Here is an 18,752-nt window from a genome sequence, read left to right as displayed (position 1 = left end):
TCCGACACATGGTCTCTTTTTGCCAGACATTTGACCACTCTGACAGCTCCATTTTGAATGACCTGGAGCCAATGAAAATCTGATAGGGGTATGCCCACCAGGAGGCTGCAACCATAATCTAACTTGCAGCCAATGATGGCCCTTGCCAGAGTTTCTGAACTTTTTTCAGATACGAAGGGTCTGAGACAGCAAAACAACTTAATGAAATAGGATGCTGCAGAGATTAGGCTATTGACCTGGGCCTTCATATTTAGATTTTTGTCTAAATAAATGCTTAACGTTTTAATTTTGCTCATAACATCAATTTTGCAGTTGTCAATAGTAAAATTCTTAAAGCTAGGGCCCAGCTTCTCAAGTTTGGTCTTTGACCCAACTAATAAGAGCTTGGTTTTGGAGCTGTTGATGGCTAAACCATTAGCCACCATCCAATGTTGGTTTTTTGGATACATTTTATTAATATAGGATTCGTCCTCCATATGGGAGCCTGAGATCGGGATAACACATTGAGTTTCGTCTGCATAGTTTGCAAATATGATCCCTTCCTTTTCCAACATCTGGAAGAAAGGGATCATAAAGATGTTATAAAAGCAGGGCGACACGCAGGCCCCCTGAGGGACACCATACATAAGAGTAAAAGGTTCTGCTTCAGCACTGTCGCTAGCCACTCTAACTTGTCTCCCCTCCAGGAACGAGGTAATCCAATCTACTGCTGCTGGGGAAAAGTTTGCGTTATTTTTTAACCTGGTGGATAAGATGGAATGATCCACCAGGTCAAACGCTGCAGATAGATCAAGAATCATCAGAAGTGATATATGACCCCCATCCATCCTGTGGAGTAGGTGGGACTTGCACGCTAACAGAGTAGTCTCGGTCCATGATTTCTGCGGAAGCCAGGGTGATAATCATGATACATGTGATTATGTTCCAGGAAGATAGAGATCTGGTTGTATGCCACTCTATCTAAAATTTTCAACAGAAAGGTGGTATTAGTAATGGGTCTGTAGTTCAAAGCAGTACGAGGACAGAGATTAGGCTTCTTAAGTAATAGAGTAATCCATGCATTCTTGATATTATCAGGAACCTTGTTATTAGCAAAAGAAGAATTAACACATTTCGTAAGAGTAGGGATAAGAATGGGGGAGCATTCTTTAATTATAATCGATGAACAAGGATCTCCTTTACAGCTGGTGCTTTTAAGTTGCATTATGACTTTGGCCAAGTCTTGTTCTGATATTGGCTGAAAGCTAAAGGCAGATTGGTCGTCACCATTATTAGCCGAAGTGTGCAAATTAGCTACTAGGGCCTGTTCCGACATAGTGAGTTTTTTTTCCTCAATCCCTTCTCTAATTTTTTTGAGCTTGTCGGACAGGCCCAGTTGAATTTCTGTGAATGGTGTCCTGTGCAGTACTCGGTGTATGAGATTGCTCCTTCAAGATTTTAAATAGTTCTCTACTATCTGACTTAGCTTTTGATATTCTTGTGTTAAAGGATTCTTTTTGGCGGTGTATATAGCCTGTTTATATTCTGATGAGGCTTTTTTATAACTTGCCAGGCTAAGCGGGTCTCTACACTGACGCCAGGCATAACAAAGTTTGGTTTTTATGGATTTAATTTCCTTTAGGTTGTCATTAAACCAGGTATTGCGTGCTGCCAGGGGGTGTATTTTGTTTTTGATAGGTGCAAGGTTCTCTGTGACTGAGCCTAGAGAATTCAAGAGCGTTGTTGAAGTTTCTTCCAAGTTATCAATGCTACATATCTTGTTATTAAGGCAAGTAGCCCAATCAGCCAAATGTGTGCGAGCCAGCTTCTTTCGATTTCTCACCTTTATTGAGAGCTTGGGTGGAGTAACCTTTTTTTGAAAATAGTCAGTCTGTACTTGAAAACATATGAAAAGATTGTCAGACCAGGGACAGGCATTAACCTCTATATTCAGAAGGGTCATATTCAGGGAGGATACCCAGTCCAAAGTGTGTCCCTTAATGTGAGTTGGGTCTCTAACATGATGAGACAAGCCCAGGGAGTCTAGGGTATTCTCCATGGCTTTAGCTATAGCATCCGTGGGACATCCCAGCCACAAGTTGAAATCATCCAATACAATAAGTTTTGAGTTGGGTTTTAGAAAAGATAAAAGAAGGCTATTCAAGGTGGCTGGAAAAGATGTATCTAGTGTAGGAGATAGTAAAAGGATGTTCAGAGTGGTAATCTCTGTAATCTGAATGCTGGCTCTGATGTTGCGTCCTCTAATATCTTTGTAACCTGAATGTTATCTCTGATGTTGCATCATCTAATATCTCTGTAATCTGAATTCTGGCTCTGATGTTGCATCCTACTAATATCTTTCTAACCTGAATGTTAGCTCAGGTTTCTGAGCCTTTAAGAGATGTCTAACTTGCAGAGTACCATTTCTCTCTCGGGCCCGAGACTGTGATTGCTGTAACTTTTAATGTTCCCATCCCACAGCTTCCAAGTAGATTCTGGGTCTTCTTACATGACTAAGAAAATATTTGGAAGGGATGGGATAGGAAAATGAGAGGGAATTGGCAGGGACAGGTAGCAGAAATTAAGGGGGATGTTTTATACATTTTGAAAATGTATGATAGGATTTGCATGTGCAGTTCATTTGAAATCCCTCTAAAACGTTTGGACATTGGCCAATTAGTTGGCCAAATTGCGATTTAAAATGCTCTTGTAGGGCCGAGCTTTTCAAACTAATTTTGAGGGTTAAACAGCTGGCTTTCTTCAAGCAGGAACGGGAGACCCTGATTTATTGTAAAATTTCATCACTGGCCATTCAGGGCTACCCGTTAAACCTTAACTTCATTGGCCAATTCTTGATGAATAATGCACTAATGAGCCCAATGTATTTCATAATTTGATTATGGGGTGTACCCCCAAACATTCCTCAAGAGGGAGAATGGTCAGTGGAATATGTGTTCACTTTTTCCATTCACTTTGGTTTGCCAGTTCTCTACCTTGCAGCAGAGAGAATGTAAATGCACGACCACATCATTCTGAGAGCGGCTGTCTGCTAAATTGCCATAAAAAGAAAGGAATCCGAGTGACCTGGTGGCAGAATGAAGTATGGATAAGTCATGAACAAGCCTAGCATTTTTTGAAAAACAGCAGTCAAAATAGATTTTAAATTCTGTGGATAGAGGTGGATGAGAAGTGAGGTTACAAAAGGAGTGCAGAGATCAGCCAACAAAAAGAAAGGAATGCAGTAACTAGAGAGAGTCGTGCTGCGATGTGATGGTGGTGAAGTATAACGGTGGTGTACATGGTTTCCCTTTGTCCTATGTGCCCTCTAGCAAACACCCTGAACAGTGGCAGCAGGCACACTAATATTGACTTTATTTTGCTCGTCTCTCCATTTTACAATGGAATATGAAGCCTGTAAACATTCTATTAATTTGGATCCATAAGTCTGGGAATTGATCACCCAAATAATGTCTTCACAATGTATTTGTTTTTTAAAAAAAATAAAATTAATTATGTAATGTGAACCACCCATTTTTAGTTAAGTAGTTCGATTTAAAACATGTTGGTATAAAAAAATCAATTTGACAGTATGCCATAATTCAGCAATTCTTTTCTTTGTATTAAATATGATAGCAATTGTCATGATTAAGATAAATACCCTGATTACTCCTCACCAAAACATTTCTAAACTAGAATTCAATTATGTCTACAGAACAATGCCTCAAAGCTCTTGCTTGCGATTATGGAAAGCAGACACGACAGCGAGAATGCAGAAAGGATTCTGTACAACATGAGGCCTCGAGAATTGGTAAGACTCTTTCTTTTGTTTGGAAATTCATGCTGTTGATGCGGTATGTCTTTGCAAATACCAGCAGCAGGTGAGAACCTTATGTATGCCCAAACCAAACTTTCTGCGAAAATTGGGGTTCAGTATGGGGCACTTAAAATGGAGTTGACTGGTTACAGATTGAGTACAAGGTCTCACTTTAGAAGAGGTGGAAACAAGATATCAAACATACAAGAATATACACAATACACAAGAATGTCTCAAACTAACCACCTTAGAGAGGGCAATGTATCATAATTCATGGAAATAACATAACTGAGTTAAATGAAGCTCAAAAGTAGTGCTGGGATACAGGAACCTTGGAGATTCAACTGCCCAAGAATGGAAACAGTTGATCCGATCATTCACAAAAGTAGTGTCTGACCCAGTGCCTTGGCCATGGGACCATTTTTTCTGTTCAGCAGAGTGACCAGGCTCAGACGGTGTATGGTAAATAGCCTCTGCTAGAACCTTGATGCAGATAAAAACTTCAGCAACTCGAGCTAGAGATTCACTTTTAATGGCCTGATGACAGATATTGGTTAGTAGATTATTTCACTGCAGTTCTTTAGGGGAACTTACTTTTTGGGTGCACTCTCTTATTCCAAAGAAATGAGCATCAAACATTCTAGTTTTAGCCTTTCTCATGTTGCTTCTTCTCTGGCCACATGTTTGAGGCACTTCTTGATGAACTTCAGGACACGTTTTCTTAGGATTCCATAACAATGTTGCATTTTCTGAAGGCTTTGTACTTTTGGGGGTCCGATCCTCTTTGTTAAGCTTCAAAGATTAGTCTTTGGAGGTAAGCTGTAGCAAGATCATACAAGGCTGAATCTCCAGTGGGATATCATGGCGCTCTTCCCTCATTGCATATCAGAACATCTTATTTTGGGCTTTCAAAACCATAGGAATAAGATGTACCTTGAACAGTGCTTGAGTTTTGCATTCTTCCCAAAAAAATTCTTCTACACCACCTGCAGTGAATTTACATAGGGGGTCATTCCGAGTTTCGAGGCAGCCATGGTGCTATTAGCACCATGGCTGCCTCCAAACCCGGGTCCGGGTAGTCGGAATGGGGACTTACCGGGACATTCCGACCTATGCGGACGCGGTAAGTCCCCATTTCGAAAACCATTCCCCATTCCCATTTGAGCCCCCATAGGGCTCAATGGGAATGGGGAAGGAGCCAATAACGGGCCCGTAAATTGCGGGCCTGTTATTAGCTCCATGGTCCCTTAGCGGAACCCGCTAAGGGACCTCGGAATGCGGCGGTAGGGGTTAACGGCACCGGCTTCCTTACCGGTGCCGTTAACCCCCTACCGCCATACTCGGGATAGTCTTTTAGGAACAGCAGACACACAGGGAGGTGTTCCGCTACTTGCGCAAGGCATTTGTACTTCTACCCCTTTTGACTAGGTTGAGCCTCTGTTATGTGACAAGCCAATTAGGGCCAATGATCGATGAACACAGAAGGTTGGCAGTTTCTTACAAAAATGAATTTAGAAAGGACAGGTACACTGCTGGGACAACTAAATATAATGGAGCATAAAGGCAGAGTGAATGAGTCGAGTCAGGGTTTGAAAGTGCCAGGAGATGGGAGCCATTTAGCTCCTGCAGAAGGCCTGGCTACCTTGACGCTAACAGCTTCAATGAGCTACTTTTGACTTCCCAAGACAACTGGTACCATAGAAACATATCTTTTCGGCGAATTCTGGGTACTTGGGAATCTGTGTGTGGTAATAAAAAGAATAAAATAACCTGACTACTCTAGAAATGTATTTACGCAGTTTAAAGCAAAACAATGTATTGCTGCCATGAATAGGATAGGTGTAGACAGTGTAACTGTGATCTGGCCCATATAGACATGTGACTCCATATATTCTGGAAAATGCTCGCTCTCCTCAGACTTATTTTCGTTTGGCTTGCAGAAGCTAGATTCTCTTATCATATGACTCATGCTTTGAGTAAGTTTGTTTGAATGTTCGGACACATCTAGAAGAATTGTAAACCATAATGGGTCGTACTTAAAGGACAAAGATTATAGCTTGCCTCCTGTGGAAATTAAATCCTTACTATCTCCTCTTTCTACGGAGGTAGCTCCTGCTTACTGTGCAATGCCAGATACCCATGAACAGACTTCTGCTCATCAACTTCTTGCTTCTAGTTACCTAACCTAGTGAGTCCCCCAGCGGCTTTGCTGGATTTCTGGGGTTTGTTTTTTTCCTCCTGCCAAGAGTGAGACTCTTTTCCTCCCACTCTTGGACATGATTGATGGTATTCCTTTGACTGGTAATGTGTTTTATGGGCTATGGGGTCTTTTACTCCATAGGGTCTCATGTGTTTTTCCTATGTGTGTTACACAGCACCCTCCGTGCAGTAACGCAGGGGTGTCATAGTGACACCCCACCATAGACTCCATACCCTGGGACTGACTACTGTCTCCCAGGGCATTTAGAGTCACCATTGGCTTTACTAGTCCCAAATTATTAACAGAAACCAGTACAAATCATCATTTTGTGGACGTACTGGTCGGGGCAATTCGATTGCCCCGGGGTCTGTTAGTCGAGGGGGCACGTCTCTGTCCCCCCTGATCGAGTTTTGGCTGGTGGCAGTGGAAACTACTTTTTATATTCGACCGCGAACATTTTCCTATGGGATTTTCCCATTGTTCAAGGCTACCAACTTTAATTATTTAATTCTCATAGCCTCGAACATACCGCTGGTTTATTTAATTAATATTAATTCTCCGGTTGGTATTTTTTGCCAAGACTCTATTCTAAAATGGCGTTTGTGTTCTCTTCTGTGACTCCAACCCAAGTCGAGCCTTTTGTTCGACTTTTTGGCGGGCTTCTCCACAGAAGCCTCCAAAAGTGGTGCCACTCTGTCTGGGTACCACAGGGGATGTGGGAGGGGGTTTAGGCACCCTGGACCGAGTTACCTTGGTAACTCAGGTTGCACTCTTGTGTGATTGGCCCAAGGTGTGAGCCGGACAGCTCACCACTTAGCATGTTTGAGTGACAGCAAGGCTGAGTGAATGGGGGTTTTCTGCATAAAAGCAGGACTTTGGGGACTGGAACTTGAGAAGTCGCCACAGGACCTGAGAATCCGACGAGGGAGAAGCTGAGCCGACCTACCACGACGACACCACCTGTAGAGCCCTGCAGAACCGACTCGCCACTTCCCGACGACAGAGAAGATCTCCCGGCTGGAGAGTTTTCTTCCCCTGACTGGTGGGCACAACCAGTTTTCCTTTCTTTCTTCGCACCCCAGCCCAGTTTGTGGTCGAACTGCCCGTGCCAAGCACCCTGGCGGCCGGATAGCCACTCACCACTGAACCGCGAATCACCGGACCGCTCCTTGTACATGAGAAACTCCGCGGCTGGTTTCTTCCCTGGCAGTGCAACGGACTCCTGTCTTCCTCCACGACGAGATCCTCTTTTCCCCCGGACGAAGCCCCGACTTGCACCCGCTGCCAGGAACAACTGCCCCCGCTGGAGCGTTTTCACCACTTTAAGGTACCGTTTCCGCCAGGCCTCCCTTTCTAAAGATTGCTACAAGGTAATAATAACTCCTTAACCTTCTGGACTGGGCTGGCCGCCTTGACCCTCTAACTGGTCCCTTTCTTTGGTCCAACTCCTTTTTGAACCTTTTCAAGACTTTTGTGCACTGCAACCGTGTGACCTCGGACACATTTCGTTTCGATCCTCTTAAAGCGGATCCAGCCTACTGACTCTGAATTCACGGTTTTACTTTGCCTCCTCTCTTGTTATGTTCTTGTAAAAGCATTGGGATCTGTTTGAACTTGTTCTCTGCTTTTCTCTCCCTTTTTAAAATGAACTATTAGAGTGCCATCTACGTTAAGCGCTCTCCGCTGTCTGAAAATAAGTGGGGCTTTACTTAAAGGGATGGTCTAGTAAAAATTTTTATTTCAAAAATAGATAGGCTACATTAAAAAAAAAATGCTAGCATCCTCCGTTTTAAAACTTCCTATGTAAAATTTTGAGCTATTCAAGCTCAAAATTCGAAAAAGCAAGCACAGGGGCGCCGCCATTTTGTGAAATGGAGGCCCTCCTGTGCTGGCTTTTGCTTTTGCGGCACTAATGAAGGAAGAGCCAGCCAGCTGTAGTAAACAAAGTCTACCGCTGGGTGGCTTTCCCTTCATTAGTGCCGGGACTCGGAGGACGCAGACCGGAGACCAGAGCAGGAAAGCTGCAGCTGAATCTCGGTAAGTGCTATTTATTTTTTTTACAAAAGATAAGCACTAGCTGCGGTTTTTTTTCTAAGTTTTCCGGGCTGGAGGAGCCCGGAAAACTTAGAAATAAAACCGCAGCTTTAAAAACGTTGCATTTATGTTTGCGGTCGCTTTTGAAGCGACCGCAAACATAAATACAACGTTATTGTGTTGGAAAACGCTGCGGTTTTTCGTTCCAAGTTTCTCAGGCTCCTCCGGCTCGGAGGAGCCTGAGAAACTTGGAAAGAAAAACCGCAGCGTTTTCCAACACAACTGCGTGTGTTTCTGCCTGCTGTGGCTATCACTTTGGGTCTCGGAGACCCAAAGTGAAAGCCACAGCAGGCAGAAACACACGCGGTTGTGTTTACATGCCGCGTGGTGTTTCTACCTGCAGCTGATTTCCCATTTGGGGCTCTCGGGCTCCCCGTGGGGAGCCCGAGAGCCCCAAATGGGAAATGCTACGTTGTCTGCCTGAATCTTCTTTTCCATTTGGGGCTCTCGGGCTCCCCGGGAGCCCGAGAGCCCCAAATGGAAAAGCAGATTCAGGCAGACACAACGCGGTTGTTTTCCGCAACGCCGCGTTGTGTCTGCCTGAATCTGCTTTACCATTTGGGGCTCTCGGGCTCCGGGGAGCCCAAGAGCCCCAAATGGTAAAGCAGATTCAGGCAGACACAACACGGTTGTGTTGGAAAACGCTGCGGTTTTAAAACCGCAGCGTTTTCCAACACAATAACGTTGTATTTATGTTTGCGGTCGCTTCAAAAGCGACCGCAAACATAAATACAACGTTTTTAAAGCTGCAGTTTTATTTCTAAGTTTTCCGGGCTCCTCCAGCCCGGAAAACTTAGAAAAAAAACCGCAGCTAGTGCTTATTTTTTGTAAAAATAAATAACTAGCACTTACCGAGATTCAGCTGCAGCTTTCCTGCTCTGGTCTCCGGTCCGCGTCCTCCGAGTCCCGGCACTAATGAAGGGAAAGCCACCCAGCGGTAGACTTTATTTACTACAGCTGGCTGGCTTTTCCTTCATTAGTGCCGCAAAAGCCAGCACAGGAGGGCCTCCATTTCACAAAATGGCAGCGCCCTTGTGCTTGCTTTTGAGCTTAAATATCTCAAAATTTTACATAGGAAGTTTTAAAACGGAGGATGCTAGTATTTTTTTTTTAATGTGGGCTATCTATTTTTGAAATAAATTTTTTTACTAGACTATGCCTTTAAGACTTGTCTAGTATTCTTTTAAGGGAGTGTATATCTTTTAGTGACCGTGTTTTTGAATTGCTTACTATTAGTGCCTGTGTGTTTTTCTAGATGTGGTTTTAAATAAATAATGATATCTCTTTTACACCAAGCTCTGGTCAGTGTTTACTTGTTCTATTGTGTGCTCTTGTCCTATTGTGAATACTCTGTATACTGCCTAACTCTTCTTGAGGGAAGTCTGACTGCTCAGCCACAGCTACCAAGTGAATCTGTGTGGTACAGACTGCTACCAAGCGGGTTTACTGCCAAACACCTGTAGTCCTAAATCTTTTGCAGTGGTCTCAGAGGGAACTGCACAGGTTTCTGCCTAACACCGTATGAACCCCATATCAAGAGCCTTATCAATGTAGTCTTTTAAGACAGCATCTTCTTTGGGAGTTAAAGAATACACACGACCAGTAGGTATCTTAGCCCCAGGAATTAGATCAATCGGACAATCATACTGTCTATGAGGAGGCAGCTGTTCTGCTTGGCCCTTATCAAAGACATCTGCATATTCAGTATATTCACATGGTACATGTGTACTGCTTTGATGTATGACACTGATAGAAAAACCTCCCTCCATAGAGGCCAGAATATCTGATTTGGATGACACCCCTTGACTGGTAAAGCAATGTTTGTTGCAATAGGCAGAAGGATATTGAATCAATCCCGTAACCCAGTCAATGGTTGGATTATGAAGAGTCAGCCAGGCAAGACCAAGGAATAATTTGTAATGAGGAGCCGCGATGACATCAAAAACCATTTCCTCTGAATGCCCATTTGATAAAGTCATTTGAATAGGTACAGTCTCCTGAGTGACCATACCTGAAGTCAAGACTGACCCATCCACAGTGCTCACTGTTTGAGGTTTGTTTTTGGTTATCAAGGGTATAGAGCATTTTTTGCATATGTAATGTTGATGTAATTATTTGTGGCTCCAGAATCAACCATGGCCCTGGAAACTAACTCTTGATCAGCAAAATGTAACGTCACCTCTACAGCTATAGGTGTATAAGCTGGAATGGTACGGGAGTCCGATGTAACACTCGACACAGGGACTCCTTCTAGTGTCGAGTTTTGGCGTTTCCCGAACGCTTAACTGGTTTTTTGGGACATGCCACCAGTAAATGCTCAGATGAACCGCAGTACATGCAAAGATTGTTTTTTCTATGGTTTTCCCTTTCTGCATTAGATAATCGGCCTCTCACAGCACCGATTTGCATTGGTTCAGGATCATTAGATGAGGCTGCTGGTACCTCAGAACGAACTGATGCTTGCAAGAATGGTTTTCCCTCTCCTTTACGAGCATTTCTTCGAGCATCGATTTGTAGAATCAGATCGAGCAATTCTGTGAACCCCGTAGGGACCACAGGAACTGTAGACAAGGCGTCTTTTAGTTCTTCTGAGAGACCCTTGTAAAAAACGCAGTTTTCTTATTTTCAGGCCATTGGGTCTCGGCGGTTAATTGATTCAATCTGGCTATGTAGGCTAATAGTGTTTGATTACCTTGTTGTAGGTTAAGCAATTCCAGATCTGTGGCTTGAGTAGAATAACACATATCAAAGACCTTGCTCATGGCAGATAGAAGCTTGTCACAATCGTACAACAAAGGACTGTTAGTCTCCAATAAAGGATTAGCCAAAGCAGCAGCTGTGCCCCCCAAATGGGAAAGCACGAAGCCCGCCTTTGTAGTTAAATCAGGAAATTAGTTAGGGCGGCACAGGAAATGGAGTCAGCACTGATTGACAAAGGTTCTATAGGTTATGGGATCTCCTGTGAACCTTTCTGGAGGAGCCAAAGGAAACTGTGTTGGCATGATCACTTGAAGGTTTTCCTGTTGTGGTACCGGGGTACCGGATGCAATGGCAGCTGGAGCCAGTGTTCCCTGAGGAGCAGTCCGAATAGCGTCTTGCATAACATCCATGCGATGACGCAATGTGTCCTGTGCCATAATCATTTCATTTCTCAAATCTGTGATTAAATGAGTCAGAACCGTTAAAGGATCCGTACCCTCCATGGCTTCTGATTCCGTCATAAATCCCCAAAGTATCTTATGAAAAGGATACAGTAACCAAAAAGGATACAATTGATAGGGGTCTTCCAGATCCTTGAATTCACACGATTTGATAGAAGTGATGTCAATTTAGACCTTCCAAATGATACAGCTCTCTGACTGGTAAAACAGGCAGAGAGAAGGACCACTGGAAAGGGTGTGGGAGAGTAATAGGAAGGCAGCCTGTAGGCTTAGAACTGGAGTATCCACCAAAGTCAAATGAAGAAATCCAGGAAAGAAAACCAACGACAAAGGAGGGAAGGTTAGTAAGGGAGACTTATCCAGAACGGCACGAGGCTCTCGCTAGATACCGGGTTGGTGCACCACAGAATAGCGTCCATAGTTCTGTCCACAGACACCTTCAAATAAATATTGTAGATACACCTTCCTTTCCCACCAGGAACAAAACAAATTGGAATGAGTCCACCTGTTATCCTCACAGATTAAAATCAACCGCATGCTGGATACACGCAGACCAAGTACACGCAGCCAGGACAGCCGCGCTTGAAGAATTCCAGCGTCCGCGTGTGATTTTATACGCAAACCAAGTACACGCAGCCAGGACAGCTGCGCTTGAAGAGTTCCAGAGTCCGCGTGTGATTTTACACGCGAACCGAATACACGCAGCCAGGACAGCCGTGCTTGAAGAGTTCCAGCGTCCGCGTGGGATTTTACACACAAACCGAATACACACAGCCAGGACAGCCACGTTTTCCTGGTAATACATCAAACAACCTCCATCTCGAATAAAACGGTCTAGCAGTTCTATGAGCATAACCCGTTCTGCGTACAGACGGAGTTCCAGATCCAGAGGTAAAATGTCCAGCATGCATGACATTAGTGCATTGGCTTGCATTCTCCATCTTCTAGGTTTGTCACTCACAGTTTTCAATATCACCTGCATATCTAATAGAGCATGATCAGAGATACCCCTTTCCAGAATATTTGAGGACACCACCTAATCACTAAGTTCATCACTAATAAAAAAATAATCAATTCTTGAGTGCGAATCATGTACAGGTGAATAAAACAAATTATTCTTTTCGTCATGATGAATCTCTCTCCATATATCTATTAGTCCATATTTAAATACAAATGTCCTTAAATCTTCACTAATCTTTTCACTGTAATATCTACATTCTGACTTCCGATCAATCTTGCTATCCATCACTATATTAAAGTCACCTCCCAGGATGAATGACTCACCTTCCATACCATCTAGCAAGGAGCCCAATTGACTGAAAAAAGACGTATTTGGAGAGCATGGAGCATATACAGTTCCAACTATCATTTTCCTACCATCATATAGTATGTCAAGCAATAAACTTCTACCATCTTCATCTACAACTGACTTATAAATCTTAATCGGTAGACCCCTCTTAAACAATATACTCACTCCTCTAGACCTAGAATCATAACTATTTGAAATTACCTGAGAATACTTCGAGCTGGACAAATATCTTTCACTCTCTTCATTTGTAGGAAAATCACATCAGCCTTACTCCTCCACAACCTTGCCAAAACCTTACGCCTCTTCACAGCATTACCAATCTCTTTAACATTCCATGAGATGAAAGTCAATGGAGCCATACGGCTATACTCTGTTTAAATATATTCATATGACAATCCACATGCTCTGGAGGAAGGGTCCAAAAAACAAAAACTGACAAGTAAGGGAAGGGTTCACGCAACAACAAAAGTCACATATAAAGACAGACAAACATAAAACTTGAGCCTTGCAAAACATTTCCAGTCTGATAAACATCAAACATATAATAAGCATTAATATATACATTAAATACAGTATTCTGCGCTATATCCACCAGAAACCCTACACCCTATGCTCTAACTAACATAAATACCATAACCAATATTTACCCTATACAACCAATAACTATGTGAACCCCCTCCATCATTACCAACCCCACAATCTGTCAATTGCATTTTTCCACATCACACATAGTAATATCATGTATATTTATTACATTGTCTTCATGAATAATGGATCCATCAAACCCATTCACTACATTCTCAACATTAACTGCCCTTATAATGACCAACAGCTATAAAAGAAGTTCTAAACATCTCTTCTATCTATCCAGAAACCATATACTATCCCATCAACATCACATTCATAATGTTCCACCTAAGTATCCATGTCCAATTGCAACATTTGCCACTATTGCCAATAGTTCATATCCACTTCCATATATGACTTAAACTGGTTCGCCAAAATACAATACGATACGCCTTCTCATACATCCAGCAATAATTACTCCTGGAAATATCTTAAAATCAGCCCCAAAGACAGCCCCAGACAAGCACCCATAAATCAACATCTTTTATATACTATTTCAATGGCCAACCAGTATGGTAATTACTAAACAACCTAATACAATACCTAAAATATCTAAATCCAAAAGAGACCCAAAAAACACGAACTTCCTCAACACTAGCCTTCCCATTCCCCCCCATGCATCATGCACATCTCTGCCCACCTATATATTCTGATAGTATTAGTCTACCCTTGCGCTAATCAGTATTCTTCTCTGTTTCAATATTTCATCAGTTTTCCATGTCCAATTCAAAACATTGCCCCTACAAGTTTTCAAACTCCTGTAAGTATACTGACTAATGTCAGCCAGTCTATACAGACTGCCAATATCAGTTAGATCAGATGTATATCTTTACAATGTAATGCATTATCTACATCACAATACTCAATAAGCCCAGTTGAGTGCAGAGCATATGGCCCATAGGACTCAATCCCAAGCTCAGATAAACACATTTTCCCAGAGTAAGTTAGGCCAAACATAAGACATCAAGCCGCTCCTTGGAAAGCACAAGACAGGGACTGGCCAAGTGTCTCCACAAAATTCCTGCAATACTGACTCCCTTCATACAAACTTGAACTGGAAGTTGAACTGCCATCCGATTCAATGTTTTTATCAATACATTAAAGATCTCAGAGCAGCACCAAGGTGATTCAGCTTGGACACTGTCAGGATCGTACATTCTTTAAGCAACACCGGTTCAATCCAATCGCCTAGAGCATAATAGTCAGTGGTACACTTTATCATTGAAGTTTCTTTATATACGGCACACACCATCATTTTCATGTTCCAGGGAGTGACGTCCTCTCTGAACAGGCCTGTGAAAGGCGTGGAGGTGTACACAGGCCCATGCTGGCCAACAAAGGTCCATGTTGTATGATATGCACAGGGCAGGCATGAAGGTGCACACTGGCCCACACTGGTCCACGCTGTGTGATATGTACAGGGCAGGTGTGGAGGTACACACTGGGCCACGCTGCCCGACGCAGGCCCCCGCTGCATGATATGTACAGGGCAGGCGTGGAAGCGCACACTGACCCATGCTTTACTGCATCCGCCACGAGGAATATGAGCCAGATTGCCAAAATACCATTCATTACATAGTAGTTTATTAGTTACATGGCGGTGGCCGGAGCCGTATCAGCATGCATTTGCTCCTAACGGGACTCTCACCTACTCGGCCACCGAAGTCCCCTCCTGTACAGAGTCTCACGCTCCTCCAGCGGCTGCCACTTTTTTTTAATAGTATTTTTTTTTATTCTATTTTAACTTGCACAGTTCCATCATCATACCTTCAACTTTACATTGTTGCCTTTACTATTATTCAACATTTTACATATTGGGTACCCTTTACATTCATGACTACGGTACATCTGAGTCTTCTTCCCTTGCACATTTATCAGAGAGATACTTCCTGTAACTGCCCCATATGTCTCTGGGGCGGCTTTGGATGGGTAATAGACCAACATATACTTCTCCACAGTCGTTCGCCCATGTCATGTCTTTTTCCCAATCACTCTTCGTGGGTGGGTCTTTACATTTCCAATGCATCAATATTACTTGTTTGCCAGTAACAGACTAAGATTAAGCAACTTGCGCCATGTGGGATTCATTTTGCTTACTGCTCCCAACAAGCATATGCCTGCATCCCATACAATGGGCTGATCTGACATGTCGTCTAACGCATTACATACATCTGTCCAGTATTTAGATAGTTGCGTGCACGACCACAGCATGTGTAATGTGTCTGTCTCCTCACTCCCACATCTGGGGCACCTTCCATCCGCCGTAGGGTATATTCTCTTAAGCCTAGTCGGGGTGTAGTGGGTTCTGTGTAGTACCTTATAATGTATCAGACGATATCTTGAGTTGCAGCATATATTCTTTGTCAACCCACACAGCTGTGTCCATTGCTTGTCTGTGAAGGTGTAGCCCAGATCATGTTCCCATTTCCCTCTGGTGTCCATAGGTGGTGTCTCCCGGGTTGATGATACAATTTTGTATAGTGTGGAAGCAGACGTCTTACTCATAGTTGCAGTGAATATATAACCCAAACCCGGGTGTATCTGTGGTTCAGTAGGGAACGTTTCCCATACATTTGCCATGGCTGAGCGCAGTCGTAAATATTGTAGCTTTTGTAGAGGGTTGTCCCCCACGGTCAGTTTGATCTCTTCCCAGCTGATGAATTGTTTGTCTGAGAATAGGTCTCCGAAACGGTTTATTCCTCTATTCCCCCAGTGTGTGGCAAGCATTTTATCTTGTGTTGGGGGGATGTAGGGTGCATTCCACAATGGCATGTTCGGATTGTATAAGACCGCGTGTCTGGGTTTCCCTGCCAGCCTGGACCAGACGGTGCATGTTACCAGTGCCTTTAGTGGTGTTATCATTTCTTGTTTTCGCTTCTGCTGCTGTAGGTAAGAGCTTTGTGGAGTCCACTGTACGTGTTTCGATTGTTGTTTGTGGTGCTTGTGTGTTAACTTCTATCCAGTGTGTCGCGTAATGCGCATGTGCAGCTAGATAGTATAGTTCGAAGTCGGGGGCAGAAAGCCCCCCTTGTGGGTATGGATTAGTGAGTCTTTGCCAACTCACCCTTGGCTGGCCGTCCCACATGAATCTGGTGCATGCTACCTGCATTTTAGAAAAGAATGTTCTACCGAGCCATACATGGACTGTGTTGAATAAGTAAAATAGCTTTGGTAAGACTATCATTTTAATCAGTGTGAGTCTGCCTATCAGTGAGATTGGAAGGCACCGCCATTGTTCGAGTTTGGCACAGAGCGCTTCTGCAAGTGTTGCATAGAGTACGCACGAGTTGTGTTGTACGTGCTACTTCCACCCCCAGATATTTCACCTGATTGGGGGCCCATAGAAGTCCAGGCAGAACAGTGGGTTTTTGGGTAGCCTCTGTGAGGGAGAACAACTCGGACATGGTCGAGTTCAGTTTCAGACGCAGTATTATCCGAACTCCTTAACCGTGTGTAGTACTTTCCCCAGGTTAATTTCAGGATTCCTTAAATAGAGCATTATATTGTCTGCATATAAAGTGATGATCTCTAATTTGCCAGCCAGAGGGATCCTAACCCTGCTATATCTAGCAAGTGGTTCTATGACCAGTGCAAATAAGAGGGGTGATAGTGGGCATCCCTGACAGGTGCCTCCCGCCAACTTCATGATCGTCGATAAGTTCCCGTTGACACATATTCTAGCATACGGCTGCGTGTAGAGTATCTTAACCCAGTTTATGAAGTTCGGTCTGAACCCATAGTTATTCAGGACCCTGAATAGGAACGGCCAATAAACGGTATCAAAGGCTTGTGCATGTCTAGCGCTAGTGCCACTCCCTGCACACCCCCTGGGACCGAGGTCAGTATGTCAAAGCAATGGCGAATGTTCATTGCCGTGGATCTACCCAGTACAAAGCCTGCCTGGTCTTCGTGGGCCATACGTGGCATCAAAGGATTTAAGAGTGTAGCAAGTATTTTTGTGAATATTTTCACATCCGTATTTATCCGAGACAGCGGTCTATAGGATCTGCATTCCTCAGGTCGCTTCCCAGGCTTGAGCAATAGAGTTATAATTGCTTCCTGAGTTGTTTCAGGAAGTCTGCCCGTTCCTATGGCCTCAGTCCAAACAGCGTGGAGTCGGGGCACCAGGATCGCCGAAAATTCCCTATAGAACTCGGCTCTGAGACCGTCAGAGCCCAGCTCCTTCTGATTCGGCAAGGATTTAATGGCCACTGTTATCTCGATCTGAGTCATGGGGCATTCCAAGGCATCTTACGTTTCGGTGGATAAAAGTGTGGTGGGTATTTTTGCTAGGCATCTGTCTATTTCCCCTTCTGTGGCTACACATTGGGGGGAGTACAGGTCGGAGTAGAAGTCATAAAAGACTTTCTCTATTTCATTCTGGTCAGTGACCACCACCCCGTCTGCCCGTGTTATACATGGGATGATGGTGCTTCCATGGTCCCCTCTCCCCATCTTTGCTAGGAGTTTGCCGGGCCGTTCCTGAACTCCATATCGCATTGCCGCTGCTGGCCTATCGAAATAGCGTATCTCCTGATCCGTTGTTGCTCTGAATTCCTTTAGTTGAGTTTGAATATCAAGTTTAGTTTGCGCTGTGGGGTCGGTTGCATATTGTTCCTGTAATTTGACTATATTCTCCCGCCTACCTAGTTCTCTTCTAATATCTTTTAGTACCCTAAGCGCTGTTAACATAGCAATGCCTCTGATATATACTTTAAAGGTCTGCCAGAGGATCGCCTGGCTCTCTACCGAGCCGTCATTATTGTCAAAGTATTCAATGATGTGTTGGGTCATGCTAGTCTTGTACACTTGATCTGACAGAGCATCTGCCTTAAACCTCCATGGGGGTCTGTGCTGTACGACTATGGGTATGTGCACAGTTATCAATATTGGAGAGTGGTCTGACAATGCTCGAGGCTGTATCATTGCCTCGGTCACCCAGCCTAGGAACCTGTGATATCAGCCATATCTGTAGATCCCGTAAAATGACATCTTGCATCCCTTTCGACTTTGCTATGGCCGCTCCTCTCACCACTACTTTAAAGGCCTGCCACAGTGTACCTGCTGATTTCACACTGCCAGTGTTATACTCAAAATATTCCTTCACCTCCTCTCTCAAATGTTCCCAGAACCTTCTGTCTCTGAGTGCCTTGACCCTAAGTCTCAATGTTGGAATCCTAGCCCAGGGGGGGAGGATCTGCCACGTGACTACTAGAGGTACATGGTCCAATAGGAACCTAGCTTTATATTCCGTCCTTATGCACTCTCCCAGGTTTTCTTCCCCCACAAACACGTAATTCAGCCTTGTGTAGAGGTTTGTAGATGCAGTATAGTGAGAGTATACTCTGTCCTGCGGATGCCTTGTCCTCCATATATCAGCCAACTTGAATGCGTATGCAAGGCCTTTGCTGAGGGGGCTGGGTGAGCGAATTTACCATCCGATCTATCTATCGCCGGGTCTAGCGTACAATAAAAATCTCCTCCCCATATAAGCGCACAATCTCTACACAGGCCTATCTTGGGATATAGAGATCTAAAATAGGCTGATGTTTCACGATTTGGGGCGTA

General features: G+C 43.8%; 1 protein-coding gene across 9 annotated transcripts in view; it reads left to right on the top strand.

The window, feature by feature from the left end:
* ITPR2 (inositol 1,4,5-trisphosphate receptor type 2) overlaps positions 1-18,752 on the top strand; it is a 4,412,221-nt gene that overhangs the window by 3,671,032 nt on the left and 722,437 nt on the right. For all 9 annotated transcript variants that reach the window (XM_069628470.1, XM_069628469.1, XM_069628465.1 and 6 more), the window contains one exon: positions 3,692-3,787. In XM_069628470.1, the coding sequence (XP_069484571.1) occupies positions 3,692-3,787 (96 nt within the window). The remainder of the gene's footprint in view (positions 1-3,691; positions 3,788-18,752) is intronic.

This window comes from Ambystoma mexicanum, chromosome 12 (genome assembly GCF_040938575.1).
Source record: "Ambystoma mexicanum isolate Mex_15411 chromosome 12, UKY_AmexF1_1, whole genome shotgun sequence".
Taxonomy (NCBI): domain Eukaryota; kingdom Metazoa; phylum Chordata; class Amphibia; order Caudata; family Ambystomatidae; genus Ambystoma; species Ambystoma mexicanum.
Note: the sequence above shows the minus strand (reverse complement) of the source record. Positions and strands in the feature narration are given on the sequence as shown.